Source organism: Puntigrus tetrazona, chromosome 24 (genome assembly GCF_018831695.1).
Source record: "Puntigrus tetrazona isolate hp1 chromosome 24, ASM1883169v1, whole genome shotgun sequence".
NCBI lineage: Eukaryota > Metazoa > Chordata > Actinopteri > Cypriniformes > Cyprinidae > Puntigrus > Puntigrus tetrazona.
The window spans coordinates 20,613,388-20,634,271 of NC_056722.1; the positions used below are offsets into that span (position 1 = coordinate 20,613,388).

Here is a 20,884-nt window from a genome sequence, read left to right on the forward strand (position 1 = left end):
GGCTTTTCTTTGCATAAACGCTAAAAGAATATTACTAATTGTGCTTTAAGTGACATGAATGGCCACAGTTTGTCAAATGGCGTATAAATGTTGAATAAAACTTTGAAAAGCTTTGAAAAGTAGTTTCATTTAAATAAATAAAAGGGTTAAATCAAAACGATGACTGACTAAATGGTTATATGTATTTTAACTGCTCCATGAATAATTCAAGATACCTTCCCCAAATTGTTTAAATGTGTGCAATTCACATAAGCTTGTTTTCCATCAACCGGTCAAAATGGACAGCAGGGCGTGCAAATTCGTTTTTCTGGCCAAACAAAAACGGGCTAACTCTGTGAATCCACTATCTATCTATCTATCTATCTATCTATCTATCTATCTATCTATCTATCTATCTATCTATCTATCTATCTATCTATCTATCTATCTATCTGTCTATCTGTCTGTCTGTCTGTCTGTCTGTCTGTCTGTCTGTCTGTCTAATCTAAATGCTGACAGTAACCATCACTTTTTACACAATTTACAGCTAAAGTTCTCCAAAGCAAACTCGTTTACTCACGCCTACTTTTGACGCGACGCACACACTCGTGACGCCTCCTTCATCCAGCTCGCTGCAGCCAGAGAGCGCGTCTCGAGCCAGAGTGGGATCCTCCTTCAAGCAGGCGCGCTGTTTCCTCTCCAGCTCAGTTCAGCTCAGTTTTCCAGAGCGGCCACCGGCTCACCAGCCTAAGTTTACGCACAGGGATGCGGGCGCGTGGAGCCGCCTGAAAATGGCTCTATTTAGGATTTACCCTTTCCTTGCTCTTTTTCATATTTTGGTGTTGTGTCAGGCCTTGAGGAATTATCCGGATAATGAAGGTAAGGCATACAGCCGCTGTCACGTTTGCGCGCTTTGGATGTTCTTTGATTTCGTTGGACTTTGGCAATGAATGAATGCAAATTTGCGTACATTCGTTTCTCTCCCTGGGCAATAAATTGGATGCTTAAAAGATAGGACATGCCTTGGATAAGCACTCGTTAAAATACAGGATTCTCGTTATCTATCCCGAGTAGCAAAAACAAGAACCCTAGCGGAGCAGCATTCGATGAATGATTTAATAATTTGACTTCACATTGTTGAGTTGGAAGGATTGACTTCTAGGATGTGTTTATGATCCAAACATAAAGCAACGTCGCCCAAAAGTTTATTTATTTTTTAAGACTCAAGACTTGTAGTTTGTTCTGACTTGTAGAAACACATCTTGAGCGGCGGTCACAGGTGATGCGTAGCCGTGGTTTATATAAATAGATATATACAGTAACGTATCACAGAAAACTGCCAGCATCTGTAACACAGCTCATATTAAATCAAGCTGTATTTACTAAATAGTGGTTTGCCGTGTTTGGCATTTCCAGGGATGCTTTGGACAGGCGATGCCCTGAGCATTGACAAATGGATGCGAGACACTCATTTGCTTAATTAAACAATTAATTAGAAGAGATCAGAGAGAGCTCCTCCAACAGAGACCAGTATTCTAACCCATCCAGACCTGTATAATCACGTTCTTTGACCCTTGAAAGCGATTTAACATGGCACGAGAAAAGTTGCTTTTTGAGCGAGGGAAGTGAATAAGATTAGATTTCTTCCGTTTTCAAGAGGACCAGTGATGTTTATAGACATTTGCGATTTTAAAATGCTACGTTGTCATCCAAAACTGATAGATATCAGCCGTTTTCAGATATATGTTAAAAGATGCAGGATGTAATTTGAAAAACAAAACAAAAAACACAGCCCACAGTGACTTTATTTCACTCAGAGCCTTCAAAAATCAGACAATAAATTAACCTCACTGGATTAAAATGGGTTTACTTCTCATTGTTATGAGATTAGGATTAAGCCACCCATTGTGCTGTTGTCAGAAGGAAGGTTCAATTGTGGGTTTAATACACATTTAGGTGGAATCTATCAGATAGGATTTTGTGGAGAGCATTTAGACATGATGTCTTTGGCTGACTGGAGGCTTTGGGAAATTAAAACACGCTATGGAGGGCTTTGACAGTGGGAGCTGTTGTACTTCACTGACATTAGTGCGTCTCAGTAATCATTACATTTAAGTATATATTTGAGCTTTACATAGGGTTATCACTTGTCTGGTGTAAAATGCAGTTGTTACAGAAGTGTGCACTTCTTCTGATCGCCAGCTGGTGGTATCCCTGAGGTGATTTTACAATATGGTTCTGTGAATGTTTTGTGTTGTGAGCAGATGCACATCTGTGTTCATTTCAACAAACTGTTCATTAACTATCTTGCACTGGAGTTTTTCGTCTCGTAAGCATTTTCTGCATTAAGGATGGTGACATGTCCCGTATCGACATATGCTTGATATCTGTCTTCTGGCCAAACTGAAAAACATCAGCACATATTTAATGTTAATGACTGCATTGGTTTTTCTATTCAGGGTCCAAATGACTGACTTCCTCAGCACATTTTCTGTTTTTGGAAGGCATTAGTGCAGTGCTTGGATATTTACACCCCTCTGGAGATGATAAAGGCCGAGATGTTGCAAAAACATTTTTAAAATCACTGAAAAAAAAAGCTTAATTCACGCAAGCATAAAAACTTTTTTTGGTCTATAGCAGTGGTTCTTAACTAGCTGGTTAAAGACCAAAAATGGGCTGCAAATATGTTCTGATAAATAAATTATACACTGTAACGTAATTACATATAATTGAGCATAGTTTGAATAGAAAAAGAAATAAATTGTCACTTAGTGTTAGCCAAATAAGACAGATGAGAAATATTGGAATTATTGGCAACAGCGTGAAACCATTTTGATTATCACGTGCAACCCAAATATGTGAATATTTTTGCTTATTATTAGGCTTAGGCAGGTCATGGTGTTATTAATAGACTGGTTGAGAACCAGTGATCTAGGGTTGTTTAACTATAAATTGAAAGCATAGATACCTGTGACAACCTTTTACACTATATAAAGATCTTTTCATTTTTAATAAGTGCCTTCTGTTGCCCTCTTGTTTTTCTAGTTAGCGCCAAGGTCCCCCTCATTAGCTCGTCCTTTGTGCACGTTCTTACTGCATTTAGTGACGGTTCCTCTCGTCTGCTTTTGTTTCTCTCCCCGGCACTCTGGCAGGGAAATTAGCATGAGAAAACACACTTTTTATGTTCAATTCAGCTGTGCTCGGAGGCTCTGTTTTGCTCTCGTTCTTTCACTCTCCCTCTCACCATCTCTTAGCTACTGACTTAAAGAGAAGCCTGAATTTGCATCTCTCTTGTTTCTGGGTTGTCTGAGGAAGTCTGTTGATTAGTCTAACCTGTGGCCTTCTTTTTGTTTTCAGAGCATATTGGTTATTTTTCCCCTTCTAGTTGGTAAAAAGGAGGATTTATAAATGAATAGTTCAAGTGCTTGACTGGTATTTGCTTTACCTAAGATACATTTACAGATCTTAATTAGTCGGGACGGCGCTGCTGTTCTATACCTGCCATGCAGTTCATTATTGAACATTACGATATATGAATCCAGGTTGGAAACTTGGAAGCTAGCATTACAAAATCAAATTTTGCACGGTCATATGACTTTTAATGGACCAATCTGATGTCCAACAGATGTATTTGCTGATATAAAGCTCAGAGACAAACGCTATTGATTCCAACTCGGACTCATTGGAAACATGCGCCTGTAATGATATTTCTGGAAAATGATGTTGCTTTTTGGACATTTTACAACAATAAGTGGCGCTAAAAACACAGATGGATGTGAAATTGAATCTGGCAACGTTTTGTTACAGTGGCTGCTGTATGTGTCACAACAGAAAAAAAACTGTGTTTTCTAAAAGGTCATTGCTAACGTGAGAATAACGCATTGGGTGAATCAGCCATGCCCTTTTAGCTTGCTTTTACAAGCTTTTTTTTTTACTTAATTTTTATGTCCTCAGTACTCTACATTGCAATGCTGTACCAGGTGGGCATCTGAGCAAGTTTGCTGCATCAGAAAAGCCATACATATGTAGATGATTATATGATGCAAAGGTCATAAGATAGTATTGTGCAAAAAAAATTTTTTAGGAATACAAATAGCTGCTGTTTCGCTGCTTCCAGTGTTCATTTCTGCTTGAAACGGCAGTGAATTGTATGCTACAGGTGTGCAGTATTTCCAGAGAGCCTAGGTTGATTGATTCAGTGGAGTGAGTCAACTCAAATTCAAAGTTGATTTTTATATATATATATATATATATATATATATATATATAACTATGAGTCAAAACCATTAACATGAGAGCTATTACTTTTTCTGTCTCCTGCTGCTCTGAATGGCACACCTTAAACCTTATCGCCCCTGGCTGCATCCAGACTCCTGCAGATCAGACAGCTCATGCGGTAGAACGAGTCTCGATGCCTGTGGCATTTCAGGATAGAAGCACATGAGTGCTTTGGATCATTGCCGGAAATACCATGTGAATCTCCTAAATGAGACGATTCATTATTGCACTATTTACCTTTACTTGAGCATATCAGTGTCATATTTCATCTAACTGTGCGCATAGCTGATCTGGTGGAAATCTAATCTTAATCTTAAACCTTATTCCATTCCAAACATGTCCTTTTTGGAACATAAAAGATGACTGTTTAACCGCTGTGAAAGTCAGTGGATTCCAAAATCTCAAACAAGCATGAGACATTTATGCTAGATTATCTAGAATAGGATTCCATGTTTAATTTCGGTTGGATTTGTACATTTCCTTTGTCACTTAAAGGAAGAAGATCAACTTGCATCCCACCTTTCCATCAAATGTCAAAGGCCATGGTGTTTTATCAGCCAAACTTTTGTCTGAGGGCTTAGCATTATTGCATTTATGATATTTCTGGTTCTGGTAAGGTAATGAGACTTGATTAAAACAGATCCCTTGTGTGTTCATGTGTGCTCACGTGGCCGAAACCCTTTTAGCCGACAACAGCTTTGATCTGTCGTTATTGTGAGGCCCACTCCTTCACCTTCATTAATATGCTCTCTAATCTCTGTACCTAATACTCGGCCTTAATGTTTTCTAATGTCTGAGACGGTGTGAATTCTGTTGTGCGTATCTCATTAACAGCACTACGCTTATCACTGATGGCCTGCTCTCCTGGGGATTTGAGGCTCGTGCGCTATGATTCCTGGGAGGTTTTATTGGATTGGACCCCTGCATTTTGTTAATGCAAGGCTTAATTGCTTAGAGACTCATCCCGAATTTGAAAACGGCTGTTTCATGCATATTACTACATGTTTTTTTTCTTTGATTGAAATTAAATAAGTGCAAATTACATTTGTTTTATGAAACGTTCGCATTTGGAGATCAAACCTAACCCTAAACCTAGGTATTAAACTTTGGTGCATAACTTGAACAGCTATTTATTTAAAAAAAAAAAAAATTGGTAGACAAATTGTTGTTTTAGTTTTAGCAGACATCTTGCTCATAAACGGTGTTCTGAGAAACTAATCAGCCTTAATTATAAAGAGACGTTATGAACCACAAGCTCAAAGGTGATGTCATCTTCTTCTGGTGCGGCCCATTTTAATCTCTCTAATTATGACTTGTGCTGTTGTGTTGTTGTAACCTGTTTCATGCCCTCTTGGGATTCCATGTCCAGCACTGGTGCAGTTTTATCACTGTTGTGCATCTCACACACACACACACACACACACACACACATTCAGACTCATCGATGCAGCAGGTGTGGTCCGAGCCGTGTCTGTGTTTCTAATGAGGCTTCCCAAGAGTGTCTTCCCTGCTGTCTTCAACTAACTAACACACAGGTCACCATTTCATGCCATGTCTGGCAGCAGCCTGTGTACACCTCTCATCATTAAAAAGACCTTGGCATAGCCAGTCAGTCTTGCCTGACACACATTACACATATTATTAGGTTTTGAAATGGCCCTCGTGCTCACTGTAATTCAAATGCTGACGTGCTTCCTGTCTAAAGGTAAAGTTAAAATACAAATGTATACTTTTGATAAAATCATACCCAAATCCAGCTGTAGTTTGTAGTTCTTTGGCATTTCATGTGATGGAGTTAGATAATCCTCAGTACCTGAATATTTCCTAACTTTTTTCAATTTACCCTTCTGCGAGTGTCCATTCTTCATTGAGTGGGTGGAGCAAAGTTTATCTCAGCAAAGCCTGTTTGGCAATGTGATTCTGTAGTTCTCTGGCATTTGTCTGAGCGATAACAGTGATTGTGTGGTGATTTCTGTCTTGGTTGAGTCTTATCTGTCTCGTGTTGTGGTTTGGAGCTTGGCACGGTTCCTATGGCTTCAGTCTAAAGATCATGATCTGTAGATTATGACATTCTGTCAGCAAAATATTCACTCACAGCCAGGAAAAGTACTAAAAGAACATTAAAATAAAAGTCTAGCGTGGGATTTCATTGATACATCAGGAAACCTCAGTTATGGTTTGTAGTAAATGAGTCACAAAGAGAGCTATGTAATAAGTGTATTATTATATATTGTGATTTGTTAAAGTTTATTTTAATTTCTAATTGCTAATTTAAAATTAGACAAATGCAACAGGAGTTTAAAGACATATGTAACCCTGGACTGTTAAGATGCTTGGGTATATTTGTTTTATTAGGATATTAAGTAAAGATCATGTTCCATGAAGATGTTAAGTACATTTCTTAAATATATTAAAATTTATTTTATTTCTGTAAATATATTAAAACTTAATTTTTGATCAGTAAAATGCCTTCCTAAGTATTTCATTTGGACAACTTTAAAAGTGATTTTCTCAGTAATTTCAGTGTTTCCATATTTTCAGATGGATGTATCTCGACCAAATATGGCCCTATCCCAACAAACCATACGTCAGTGGAAAGCTTATTTATTCAGATGATGCATATCTCAATTTTTGAACAATTGACACTTACGACTGATAGGAATCATGAAGTAAACAGGTTCATTCCTTGTAAAGGCAAAATGCATTGTGATTTTCTAGTAAATCCACAATATTTTTTAAATAAAAAGTTACATCCTATTTGTTGTTAGATATTTAAACATTAACTATTGCACTAATGCATAAATTCACTGTGCTAGTTAGTCAGCTTGCTGATGATTCTGTAGTTTTGTTCAAATTAAGAATTTTGCTGTGAACAAAATGTATACAATATGCATCAAATGGTTGTTTGTCCAATGTTTGTCATGTCCAATTTCTTACTAGGAAACTCATATTTTGGATAATTACAGGAGCATGTAAAGGTAGCAAAAAAGCATTGGCATATTTGGTTCATCTAAATAAACTGCACATAAATATGTCTGCTTTGAAAATACCACAACATCTTCATTCATACGTGTTAAACAGGTTTGTCAGTAGTCATTAGGAGATCACTCATGGATGTCAAGCTGTAACTGGATGGCTCTTCTTTTGGGCATTGAGTCAGATAAGTGTGATGGTTCTGCTGGACAGGCTGGATCTCTGTGGCAGGTCTCATCAGTCTGTTGAGGCAGAATAGAGGCTCTTTTACCACCTCCCAGTAGAGCAGACCTCTGACTCCCCACCAGCAATGACTGACAGGAACTGCTGACTGCATTTCAAATACACCCCACCACTTCTGCCAAGTAGACTGTACGATAGCAATCTCTTACGATAGATGTGCTTGAAGTGGATGCTGTGGAAACCGACATATCAGTCTTTGCAGGCTTTGTGTTTTGTGCTTCAGTAACACCAGGGTCCTTTTCTTCAAACCATACAAGATTTTTTACAAATGTGGAAGACTTATGAGACTTAAAGGTGAAATGCATAGGGGTTTTTTTTGCTGGTGTTCAATACTTTTCTAACTTAATATTCAGAGAAAACTAAAAATAAACACTATGGTTGTGTCTGAAATCGGGTACTGTCTGCATGTGATGACGACCCTACTTTGTGGTCATAAAGTAAGTTGTGAGACTGAAATTTGAACATACTGCATTCTTCATCCTCTTATTGTGATTTGACTTGTGGCATCAGTTGTGCTGCTATACTGACATTCACAGTTCCTCTCCCATGTTCCCGTGGGATATATATGTCCATCAGATGCACATCTCAGCAGAAGTAATTCTTTCTAACACGTAAAAGAGACGTACTGCTCTTTTCATATTTCGTTTTTTGAAAGCACTGTCGAGAATGTTGCTGTGTTTCTTTAAGAATCCTGATCAGCCTGACACAACAACATATTCAACAATGGTGTGAGTTTGGGACGGGGCTATGCATTTCTCTGACCAGTGACAGAAGTGTGTATAAATACCATATTTTATGTATACAAATCAAGTATATTTTAAACAGTTTAATGCCCAATAGTCCTGAATCCTGCCAGAATATAAATATTCAGAGTTAAAAATAGTATCTTTATAGATTGATTTACCTATTTTAGTAAAGGATATTTGAGAAGACAGTGGCCATGCATGAGCGAGAGTGACCTTTTCGGTTCCCTGAGGACACACATCCAGCTGCTTATCTATCCTTTCGCTCTCTTTCTTGATCTACTCTTCTCCTTTTTTCCATTTTTAAGTTTTTGCTCACCTGTGTATATTGGAGGTGATTGCTGACCACTGCACTTTTCCCCGGTGTTAATGGTTAATCTCATCTATTGGCCTGAGGTGGCGAGATCTCCCAACCCCCCGAGGGATTCCTGCATTTGCCACATCCGCAGTTGCACGACTGAGAGCTAATGACGAAGAAAAGCCCCTATCCTCTAGTCTTTCTAACCAGCTGTTTTAGTAAACGTCACATGGCCCTGTACAAGAATCTTACCATTTTTGGGATAATGGGGGATATATTTAATTGGCTATATACGACAACTTAATGAGTTAATGTTTTACCTGCATTGTCTTTAAAGTTTATGACCCTTTTGAAAAAAAAAGTTAATTTCGTTAAGTTAAGTTAGCACGATAGCACTTTTAGCGTAGCTTAGCATAGATCATTGAATCTGATTAGACCGGAAGCATAGCTAATTCTTTGATAATTTTTGAATGCAATGCTATTGTTCTAATCACATTCAATGGCCTATACTAAAAGTTCTATTGCCAGACCCGGAGATCGGCTGAATAGTTTCAAAAAAGATAAAACTCAAATTATTAACTCTGGGGGAGTTGGAGAATGAGCCTATTTTCAAAGAAAGTGTTCCTTTAATATAGTGACAGAAAATGTAATTTATAATGATTTCTTTTACATAATTTTGACTTCTAAGGTACCTAAATGTATTTTTAGGAAAGTCATTTTATTGCATGGTACTGTCAAGTCTTTTGGTTAGCCTGATTATATTCTTCTTTAAGGACCATAGAAACACCAGCTTTGTGGAAAAACTCACTTCTCTTTTTCTTTGACAGGCAGAATAAAGGGATCTTTCACCTTTTGGATGACAAAGATTTGAAAGAAATAGAATTGTGTTTGAACTAGGAATTTGGAGGCTCCTTAAACATTTGACTTTCTGTGACATTTGGTTGCATAAGCCTTTCTGTTTGCTAGGTGAGTTAGGTAATATTAACATGGATGGGTTTTGTTGAAATTGCAAAAATGGCTTGTCATAGTTTTGTTAGCATCAGTAAGTATGGTTAAAAAATTGCAAATCAATCATGTTTTGCCATGTATGCTATTTATTTATTTTTATTAAAAGTGTCTTTTAATTTGTGGCTTTCTTGGAATGTCCTTTGATAATTAAAGTAAACAATAATCTAGCCTGGGCTACTTACTGCTAAAATCTTATAATGTTCATGCTGGTTTATTCTGGTTAGTCCCTGTTTGCCTTGCTGAAAGACCAGCTTAGTAATTATGTTTACTTTTAAAACGTTGTCAGTAAAGGTGTTTGCACCTGATCTTGCAGGTGCAACTGGTTGACCAAGTAGTATTGCTGGTTAAAATAGCAAAACAAGAAAAAAATAGCAAGACCTTTATTGTTCAGAGAGCCAACATAGACTGTGTTGCTGGTTTAGAAGTTTGAGCACATTATTTGTTTGTGATTTTAAGCATCCTGGTGTCCTAAACACAGCACGCCAGTCTTTTCATCAGGGACTGTACAGCAGTTGTTCAAAAAATGTTTGCTGAGCCAAAACCGATGTCTCAGGTGGAACAAATTTTGCCTTGCTGAGAGTTAAATGTTACCTGCTGTTTGTATTAATGGGCTGTGCAAGGCCTGTGGCTGTATTCATTTGTTTGTTTTATTAAATGTGTCTTTGAAAAGCAGAGCAGAATGATTTCCAGATCGTTTGGACTGATATATTGGCCTGTCTGGTTTTACCCCCTCATCAGAAAACAGCCACACGAGCACCAGCGGTTAATGGCATCGTAATCTGTATTCAGTTAAGAAGCAATATCCTGCTTTGACTCGACATATGGTTTTCTCTTTGAGTGTCAAGTCATCAAATTTACCGAATTGCTCTGTATATGACCCATAAAACCAAACATAATCCATGTTTCCACATCAACCAACCATCAAAGCGCGATTTAAAAATGCACACTGTTTGCATGTCACACAAACCCATTGGCAGTCAGTTTTAATTAGAATTTGGATCCAGATGGTCTTTGATTTTCCCATTTTCCTTTTTTTGAAATCGTCACAAAAGGGCACGCACATGTGCCAGGAGAGGGAGAGGTTGATATTCAGCGTGAAAGAGGAGGAACATCTGAGGTTTGGATGTGATTAAGAATTAATCACCCTGGTTGCCAGGGATGTAATTGGTTTGGAACGGGGCTCAAAGTGGGAAGTTCAGGGCTCCAACCATTGGGAGATTGAAAGACTGTTATAAATAGCACCATCAACCTCTGAAAATATTGATGTGAGAACAGATTTCAAAAAGACTGCGTGAAGATTTGCGGATGACATGTTTTGTAACGGTCGTGACTGAATAGCTATCTGCCTTTAGATTATTGCGCTTGGTTGTAAAAGTTGTTGAGATTTAGGCTGATAAAATAAATCCATTGTACTTCTTCTAAATAAATCTGGAATGAATAACCTCAATTGCAAAATGTTGATTAGACTATTACAAGTAATGCTCCGTTGTCTATATTTCATTCAGAAAGACTGTAGCCTTTAATGATTCATGCTTTACACGACATCATGCTGTGTAAAAACCCCATTGTTGTTTAATGAAAAATTTGAACGAATGATAAAAATATGATGTTCTGTGCTAGCACTGTGGCTTTGATTAACTCTGTATCTCTGTCCTTTCCATTCTTTTTACAGTTACTCTGCTCGACTCTATGTCTGCCCCAGGTGATCTGGGTTGGGAAGCGTATCCACCAGAGGGGGTAAGTACCTGTAAAAGTCTGCACCGCACAGCCAACATACATCAATCAACTCAAAAATACAATGATTAAGAGCTCTGTGCTTGTGAAAGTTGCCCTAAGCCTTTCTCACAGTACCTTTTCTAGAGATTTCACTAAAAAGCAGTTCAATATAGAAGCTACTGTCACAGGTTTGGGGATAAGTGAAAATTCTTTTCTTATAAAAGGATATTTAAGCTTTTCAAAGTTTGAATATCCAATAAAAGGAATTTATAGAATAACAGTTCAAAGTAATCCAGCATTGTCAATGCACTCTGGGTAACTAAAGTGTTTTTCTGGATATGTATTTAGTTGTTGTTCTACCTATCTATAAGACCATTTGTGCTTCTTTGAAATTTCAGTATGTGAAGTATGTGAAATTAATTTGATTTTAAAAAGCATTGTCAGTTCTGAATGCTGCACAACCTTTGCACCATCTCATGTTTCTCCCTTGTAGAGTTTCAACCTAAAACCTCTAAATAACTAGCCCAGATATTTAATTGTTACTTCATCCCCAAACATTGCTGTTACAACCCAGATTTAAAATGTAGTGCTTGATCTTCCCTTGATCTTTCTAACCCTAAAAATTCTCACAGCTCCCCTCTGAGAACATACAGGCTGTGACTCCTGAGTTTCCTGTGGGGGGTCGTATAGGAAAGTCTCATTTCGAATAACCTTGCCAACCCGCTGAGTAACGATTCTCTGTCTCCTCCGTAGGAGTTGGTTCTCATCCCACGCTTTCGCTTCATTCATTCAAATCCATTTTCACAAGATGATGATGGATTGTAATAGTGGCCTTGGCACAAGTAGTCACGCTCTGATTCACAAGTGCCTGTAAAGAGAAATATCTCATGTTTTTTGTGTGGTGCTTATAAAGCAGGGAAACGTTCGAGGTTTGGCATGTCCAGCTGTATGCTTACTACACTTCTGAAATTAAAGCTTTGAAAGATTTACATTGCTACTTTTTGTGCTTTCATTTTCATCCCACAAACGTACTGACGTCAATGCCAAACCTATAACCCACATTATTTTTCATGGTTTTCGCCTTTTACGTTTTAACAATTGAAGTTTCCAAAGCACAATTATACAATTTTCTTCGTATCAACAATGAGTTGATTTATGCGTGAACAAAACAACTGAGACTGTTCAGTTCATGACTTCGAGCTGATTGCCTGTCACATGCACTTTCCTCTTGATGACAGTTAAATGAAGCCTTTTCTCGTAAAGTGCCCATCATGCGTCTGTCAAAATCTTTTTAGAAACCACTGTAAAAGCCTAGAAAGTTCAGAACCAAAGTACAGAGAGCCATTACCAAAGCATTGAGAGATGTGTGTCTCCTTGTACTGATCGACTTTTTGTTTGTTTGTCAGTGGGAGGAGATCAGTGTTATGGACGAGAGGAACATTCCTATGAGGACGTACCAGGTGTGCAATGTAATGGAAGCCAATCAGAACAACTGGTTGCGCACTGGACTGATCCAGCGAGAAGGTGCGCAACGTGTCTATGTGGAGATCAAATTCACTCTGCGAGACTGCAACAGCCTCCCGGGGGTCCCTGGAACTTGTAAGGAGACGTTTAACGTGTACTACCATGAATCTAACAATGCCGTCGCCGCACCGTTGCGACACATTCGAGAAAGCCAATATGTCAAGATTGACACTATAGCGGCCGATGAGAGCTTTACGCAGACAGACGTTGGGGATCGTGTCATGAAGTTGAATACGGAAGTGCGAGACATCAGTGGTCTCAGCAAGAGGGGCTTGTACCTGGCGTTTCAAGACCTGGGTGCTTGCATTGCTCTGGTGTCGGTGAGAGTCTTTTATAAGCGCTGTCCTCTGGCGGTACTCAATCTGGCCCGGTTCCCGGATACAGTGACGGGTGGCGATTCGGCACTGGTGGAAGTGCGTGGCACTTGTGTGGAGGATGCGGAAGAGCTCGAGGCACCGAGGATGTTTTGCAGTGCCGACGGAGGTTGGCTGGTGCCCATCGGCCGCTGTGTGTGCCGGCCAGGCTTCGAGGAGGTAGATGGACACTGCCAACGTAAGTATTTTTGCTTTTATAGTCTCAAATGATTGCTTCAGAAAATATCAACATTTTTGTGGCTAACTGGGTAAACATGCACTTGATCTATAGCAGTCCACTTTGAAATGAATAGTGTGACCACAATAGTGGTTTTACGTTGCAAAAGTGTCCAAATCCACAGCTTCTTTATAGGTTATTTCCGCTTGTGTTAGCATTACACTATCGGTTGCGTAACAGAAATTCGAGGTTACGCAGTTAGAAACTGTAGCAAATAGGGTTAAAGGATTTGTCAGGACTCAAAGGCAAAGTTCATGAGTGCTTTAAAACAATCTAATGGTTGGATGGAAGAGATTCAGATGGATTATTGTTTGATTATAGAAATTATTGAGTAATACATAGTGCTGGCAAGTGGATGACTAGATGAGTAGTTGGGTAAGTAGATATAGTTTAAGTTATAAATGTTGGAGCGGAGATAAGATGGATGGGTAGGTGGCTAGATAGATAGGTAGATGAGTGAATGGATGGGTAGATATAGAGTTTAGCTACAGATATAGACATGTAGGTAGATGGATAGATAGATCAATATAGTACAGTCTAGAAGTGGCATTTAATTCACATCTTATTGCTCTGTAGTTATTTGTTTATTGAATTGTTTAATGAAGCAGGGAGTGTTTTGCCCTTTGGCATCTTTTATACTTCCAAACAAAAAATCCATTAAAAAGAGAAAATGCTAGGTAAAACCTCACAAATTTAGCTATCCCCCAGAGAAAAGTAGACTGTAAACTTTATTATCGCATGTACATGGTAACGGTTTTAAACTCTGGTCTTGACTGTTCTTTTCATCTCAGAAGGTGCTAATAGCTTCATTAATGTAGCTTGCTTTTTTTTGCCAAGATGAGGGTTGCACTGTAATTATTATTATTATTATGTTTTTGCTTTTGTTGCTCTGTTCGCCTTTGGTTTTTCAAAGCCCTGTCGCCCCTCAGCCTCTGTTCGAAGAACTTGCTTATATGCCACCCCAGGACTGAGAAGCCTGCAGCTTTTAAATATTCATTCAGCCATTCTGGACTGTTTTCTTGTGGGTGGATGTGTAGATCAGGAAGGAGGGGGTTTGGACAGGGAACATTTTAGTGGCATGGCAAGGAAGTAGACTGGAGAGATGGGGGTGGGATATTCATCACAACCAGTTCAGCGCTCTTTGGTTTGCAACACGGCTGATAGAGTCCTACAGCTCATGTCAATGATTGTATCTGTTAATTGGGCTGTTAGCGATAGGCGCATGTCAGGTTTGATAACTCTTCTCGACTGTGTGTGATAGTGAGATAGTGGCGGGAATGAGAGAAACAGAAAGTTAGGGTTTGATACCCAAGGGTATTTTTAAAAATGAGCCAATAACATGTACTATTATAGTTTTCCAAGCCGAGAAAAACATTTTAGAACTATATACATGCAAAAAGATAATTTTTACTGGCATATAGCCTAGATAATCTTAGTTAATGGACTAAAATAAGCAAAACTCTACTTTTGAGATACTGTCTAAGGCAGTTGTATTTTTGGCTTTTGCATGCAGCCTGTAAAGACATCATATTAGAAAAAGACAATTTCCTTGTAATGTCATAGCACTCAGTTTATCTCGATACTTTCTATTCAGAGAACTTCATCTTTTTAAACTCTCTCAGGAGTAATATCATTTGCTGTGGCTCAGTGCCGCAAGTAACATTCAGCACCAACGGAAAAAGGGGTGCATTTTGCAGCCATTCATTACTGAGAGCGATTAAGACTGGGTTGTAACTCAAAAATAACCTCAAAATAAAAAATTTACTTCAACTGTAATAATGAATTGGTAAATTCATTCCCGGTCAGCTGACAAAACATTAATTTCTCTCCAACAGTTCTTTGAGAAACAGGGCAGTGCCATGCAAAACGACTTAAAGTGAAACAGCTCATGGTCTGTTTTCACCTTGCGGTCTCGCTGTGGGTTCTGGAAGTGCTTGCTGACGCTGGCTTTCTCCACTTTTCATGCTGCGAGGGCTTTTATATTCACTGAAAACAGCATTAGTAAAAGGACAGAAGTAATTTAGGCTAAATTTAGGCTAGTGTTTAACAAACATTTCTCTCTCTTTTTTTCCTCTGTCTTTCTACCTCTTACTCCTTTTTTTCCCCTAACTTTCTCTTTTTGTTTGTCCTTTTTGTCCTGAGGATTCTTTCTAAATCTTCCAACAGCGCTTCAGTCTAGCCCACTTACTGCTCAATGTCGACCCACAAGGCCATACAAAAAGACAGTGAAAAATAGAGGGAGACGGCTACTGTTTAGATACGTCTTCTCCCACAACCTCGGCTCAGTGAACTGCCTCTTATATTTATCTCTTCTATTATTTTCTTTTAGTCTTATTGTGGCAGCTCTCGAACGCTCTCCAACAGAAACCCCCTCCCATCCATTCTTGTTTAACATTTTCTCCTGCCGTCCATAGATTTGTCTTTTTTCCCCCCTCTCTTTCTATTTCGTCTCATTCTCCATATCCTCTCTTAACCTTTTAGTCTGTGAAAATATGTTGTAAACTCTGATAAAAACACCCTCTTGTATCAAGTCCTTTCAGTGGGGTTGTTCATTCTTACCCGTATCTCTCAGCGTAAAGCACTTCGGTGTACAATCAAGAGCTTTTGTTGGATGTAAACGGTCTTTGAGTGTATTGGTGGTGCACACCAGCTTCTGAGTTTGGGTCTGGCATGAGGTCTGACCCAATGGCCCCCCGACTGTAAGCATGCCAGCTGGAGATGGACACTCTCTTCTGTCTCCCGAAGGGTATTTTCTACAACGCTAAGCTCACACGGTTGTGGCTGAATGGAGTGTTTTTCATCGGAGCAGGAGCGGCAGAAATGAGCTCTTTGTGACAGTAATCTCGCTGTGAGGAGCTCTAGAGTGTCTTCCTCCATAGGATTTGAGCTGAGAAACTGGGTCATGGGATTGTCAGCACCCCAATGGAGATTCACAGTGGAGGCGGCTTTAGGAGATGAGCGTGTGTGTGTGTGCTCCAAAACCAAATTTTGGAGTGTAGATTGGAGAGGTTAACACGGTTAAGAGACCTGAGCTCTCCACAACGCTGCTGCTGTTCGTCTTTATAGGGGCTCTAGTAATCACGTACTTAGACATTTAGTTCGATTTCCACATCTGTAATCCTCACCACGTGATGCGCGCCTGCCGGGTGACAGCATGACGCCGGAATTGCAGGAGTTTATCATCGCCAGTGGTTTTGTACCATGGACACAGTCGCCATTCAGCTCACCCGCATAAACCTTCTCTGCAGCTTTTGTTGGCTAAAGGGTGAATGGGTATTAGGAAATTGAGAAATTTCAGTCGTTTTGCCTTTTATAGAGAGGACCATTTAGAGTAGTAGCTCTCTACCTTTTTGACTATCAACAATAAGGCCCAAACTTTTTGACTTCTTGAACTTTTAGAATTTAACATAAATAAGTTAACTATAATAAATTAAATAAATAACATCATTTAAAAGCAAAACAAATAGCTAAATATCAGATAGTCTTTTTAAAATTCCCATGGAGATTCTAGTAATTTTCATGATTCTTTTCAAGTCCTGAAATTACATATATGAAGAAAAATGTTCTGGAAGTGGCTTGTATCGTTTAAAGCATCTTATGCTCAGCAAGGCTACATTAATGTAATAAAAAATACAGTAAATCAGCATTGTGAAGTATTATTACAAAAATAAAATTAAAATACTTTTTTATTATATTTGTGGAAACCACTATATGCTACCAGATGTTTGGGGTAAGATAAATAAAAAATCATGCATACACATACACAGATACACTTTTATTTAACAAGGGCATATTAAATCAGTAAGAAGACATTTAAATTGCTACAAAAGCTACAAAAATTGCTTTGAAAGCTTTCTATTTCAAAAATGCTGTTCTTTTCAACATTCTATTAAAAAAAAAAAACATGGCCATCACAGAAGTACATTACTTTTTAAAATAGTTCCTCTAGTTCTTTTGAATTGTAATAATATTTCACAATTAAATAAATGCAGCCTTGATGAGTCTTCTTTTTAAAACCTGTAACGTATTATGGGATAGTAAATATCATATTACATTTAAAACATATTTTAAATCGAAGCAGGGACCCTTGAGACTTTTATATTTATACATCATAATTTGGTAAAAAAAAACAAAACACGCTGCTGTATTTAGTTGGTGCTGCCAGTGACTTCGACCGCAAAACATGCCTGTGGATATTTAGGTCCCATAACACATGAAGCGTGATATACCGTTTCTGCGCTGTGGACATACATACATATACTGAATCATTTAACCGTCACTGGTACATGCTGATAGCCCTACAGTTCAGTGAACCATGAAGCTGCCTGTTCAACATTCAGCCCAACTCAGTGACCTGAGCTGTTATCCTCCCCCATATGCTTTTGAGCTCTCTGCATAGCATATTGCTAGCTGCTCATTGCCAGTTTGGAAGTGCGTGTATGAGCTGCATCGAGTGCAAGTTTTTCTTCCAAATGAGAAGCTTTTATTGGCAAAGACAGCTTAAGACATCTGCAATAGCCATTTCGTTTACCCTTGATAATAATATTATTTCTGGAACAAATTTTTAATGAAGAAAAAGATGCTCGTGCAACTACACTGCCAGCCAGTTTGGATGCGCTCGAATGAATTTGTGTTTCCCATGATCTTTAAAACCAAATGCTTAAACGCTTGAAAATTAGTTTTGTGGACAAATGTAAATTGTGCCTGCACTTACAATTACAGAGTGTAAATAGCCCGCCTTTTTGGCACAGGCTGTTTACACTAACTCCGCCCACAAACGTATGCGTGGGGTAGTGAACATTACAAAATACGGTTGACAGTCATCAGATATAATGGTAAAACTCATAAATGGTAAAACTCAAGTTGTGCTCATTTTGACGGGTTCAAATCCGCCTCTCGCGTAACTTTTTTCACAAAAGCATTTATAAATGAACAAAAGAAAATGAAGAAAATAATCAAAAAGTTGAAAATAAAGTAACGGGTAGGGTTAGGGTTGGCTTTATTGTCCCAATAAGGTGCAATCAACTTAATAATATGAATTAAAAATTAAATTTACTTTAAAGAAGTTATTACTACATATTGTTTTATGAAGTACTACAATACTAAGGGGCAGATAAGTTCTACCATATGCAATAAGTAGTACAAATAGCAGAAATAGTGTAAATATAATCTATATATATATATTTGCACTTAGTGTAAATAGCATATCGCTAAGAAAATATGCCATTTTGACTTAGAGTAAATAGCATATAGTTGCTATTTACACTTAGCTTAAATAGCCTCTATTTCTATTTACACCATAGTGCAAATAGCAACTGCCCTAAAATGTTAACTTCACAAATTATTTTAATGTAAATTTAAATGTTTTTACTTAAAATATATTTTTTAATGTATTTATTTTAATGACTATGCAGATGCTGTATTACATTTTAGTTTAACCCTTACTTTAAGCCTTGTAAAAAATAATAAAGATTTATGATATTTTTATTAGTGGCATGTAGTTAATCACTTGCCGACTAAAATGTCTAGCCATCTCAGCCCTCTATCATACTGTCTACTACATGTCATCTACTCATTTCTGTACCTCCAGCTGCTGTTCGGATCAATAGCACTTTAGTGGCCGATAGTAAACAACATGGAATAACCTGTCAGTGGATGGCAAAGTGCCAATCTCCAATTTAGGCTCACGGTCCAACTGTCATAACACAGACGATTCATGATACTTGTTTTCTTCCGCGTGCAGTTGTCTCTAAGGAAACTATAGAACATGTTCGAGTTTCAGATTGCTGGCACGCTGAGATCTGGGCAGTGTAAAATATAAATGACGCCAAAATCAAACGCCGATGGAATAAAAATGGCGGTAATGCTATTGACAATTACATATCGCATAGACTTAATTTCCTTCGAGGGTGTCTTCATAGGTTTAAGAGCTGTGGAGTTTTGAGATTTGTGAGATTTCTTTCTCGGGAAAGCAGTTAAACTGAGCTCTGCTGGAGAACGTCAGGATGGCTACCAGATGTAGCCGGTGGGGTTTTTTTTTCCGTCTGGCTGCTGGGTCCTGGGTGTGGACCCCTGTAGGAAAGACAAACGCAGGAATAAGAGAGTCTCCACAGCCGAAGCATCAAAGACTCGGAGCGCCATCAATTATACAGGGACATTGACAGCTTACAGAACTCTAAAATTTCATCTAGGGAGTTTAGCACATCGTTGAATGTTCCTTTTCTGTCTACAGGATGAATTTATGAATGTTTTTGCATGCGTTTAGTTAAAGTTCTATTTCACAGTCTGTAAAACTGACAGTCTGGCTTCACAGTTTTTCTTTACTGAAAAAGAAAACTGTTAAGAAAACTAGACATTTCTTCCTCATTCCTCCCAATCGCCCACAGTTTTAAAAGTCACAATAGGCCTATTATTTCTTTTTTAAAACATTAACATTCAGATTTTTATAGAGCAATTCACAAATCACATTATGACAGGATTGCGATTTTCACAAAGTTTGGTCAAATTAACCATTGAAAAAACATAATGGGCTCTTAGTCGCTGTTCATGTTCAGTATGGATGGTTTACACTTCTCATTACAGTGTTTTGATGTCTTTTCTGATATTGCCTCAGAGTGACACTGTAATGGGATTTGTTTCTACACCTGTTCTGTCTCTTAATGGCACTCCGATATATTTTTTCAGTGTGTGTGTTGAGAAGCAAGGCGGCACGTGGAGGCGCGGACACGTGCAACCAGCAGTCATCTTGTATTATTTTTTCCAAACTCTTTTAATAATTCATCTGGCACGCTGCAGATGACAAGAGGGCCTTACGACCAGGAGAAACAGTCTGCTGGTTGGCTCAGGCTCCTTTATTTAAAGTCAGCATGAATCCGTATGGACCCTATTTACTTGATTACATTTTCCTAGTTTTGCCCATGACTCAATGGTGCACATTAATCAATATTTTAAAACGTTTCTTTGTAATCTTTAATCAAATATCCCTTTGCAAGGATTATTTTATTTTTATTTTATAATTTTAATATATATATTTTTACATTTTGTAGTTTGATTTTACATTTAATTTTTACTTTAGTTTTAAATTGTATTTATTATTTTTATTTTCTACCTTAGGCCACACAGGCTGTTAACTATTGTGTGATTTTAACAAGCTTTTTTTTAACAAGAATTTTTACATTTTATTTAATAAAATTTTATTTTATGTTATTGTGGAACATTACTTTTCACCCAAAAATACATTGGATTTTGGAGTCAAAAGGGTTTTTCACTTCAGTTTTTAAGGGACCAAAAACTTCACTGTCAGCTGCTCTGTGAGAACGCAGTCGTTTCTTGGTCATTAAAGTTTCCCACATTTTAAAAAAGGCAGGGCCACAGAAGACATAGGAATGCAGTATCCGATAGTATTTGCACATGTGTATTGAAATGTAGCCACTATCAATAAAACAAGAGACTTTCTTTTAAGAGGAGTTTCCAGTGCTGATTCAGAGTCTGGCATCGAATAGTTAAAGATCTGGTCTACGTTTGTGATTAC

General features: G+C 38.1%; 1 protein-coding gene across 1 annotated transcript in view; it reads left to right on the forward strand.

Moving 5' to 3' along the window:
- The first annotated feature begins 632 nt into the window (after window positions 1-632).
- The window catches only part of ek1 (eph-like kinase 1), a 55,640-nt gene continuing 35,388 nt past the window's right edge, over window positions 633-20,884 (forward strand). The window contains exons 1-3 of the mRNA XM_043227001.1: window positions 633-858; window positions 11,195-11,259; window positions 12,645-13,314. Coding sequence (XP_043082936.1) covers window positions 771-858; window positions 11,195-11,259; window positions 12,645-13,314 — 823 coding nt within the window. The 5' untranslated portion in view covers window positions 633-770. The remainder of the gene's footprint in view (window positions 859-11,194; window positions 11,260-12,644; window positions 13,315-20,884) is intronic.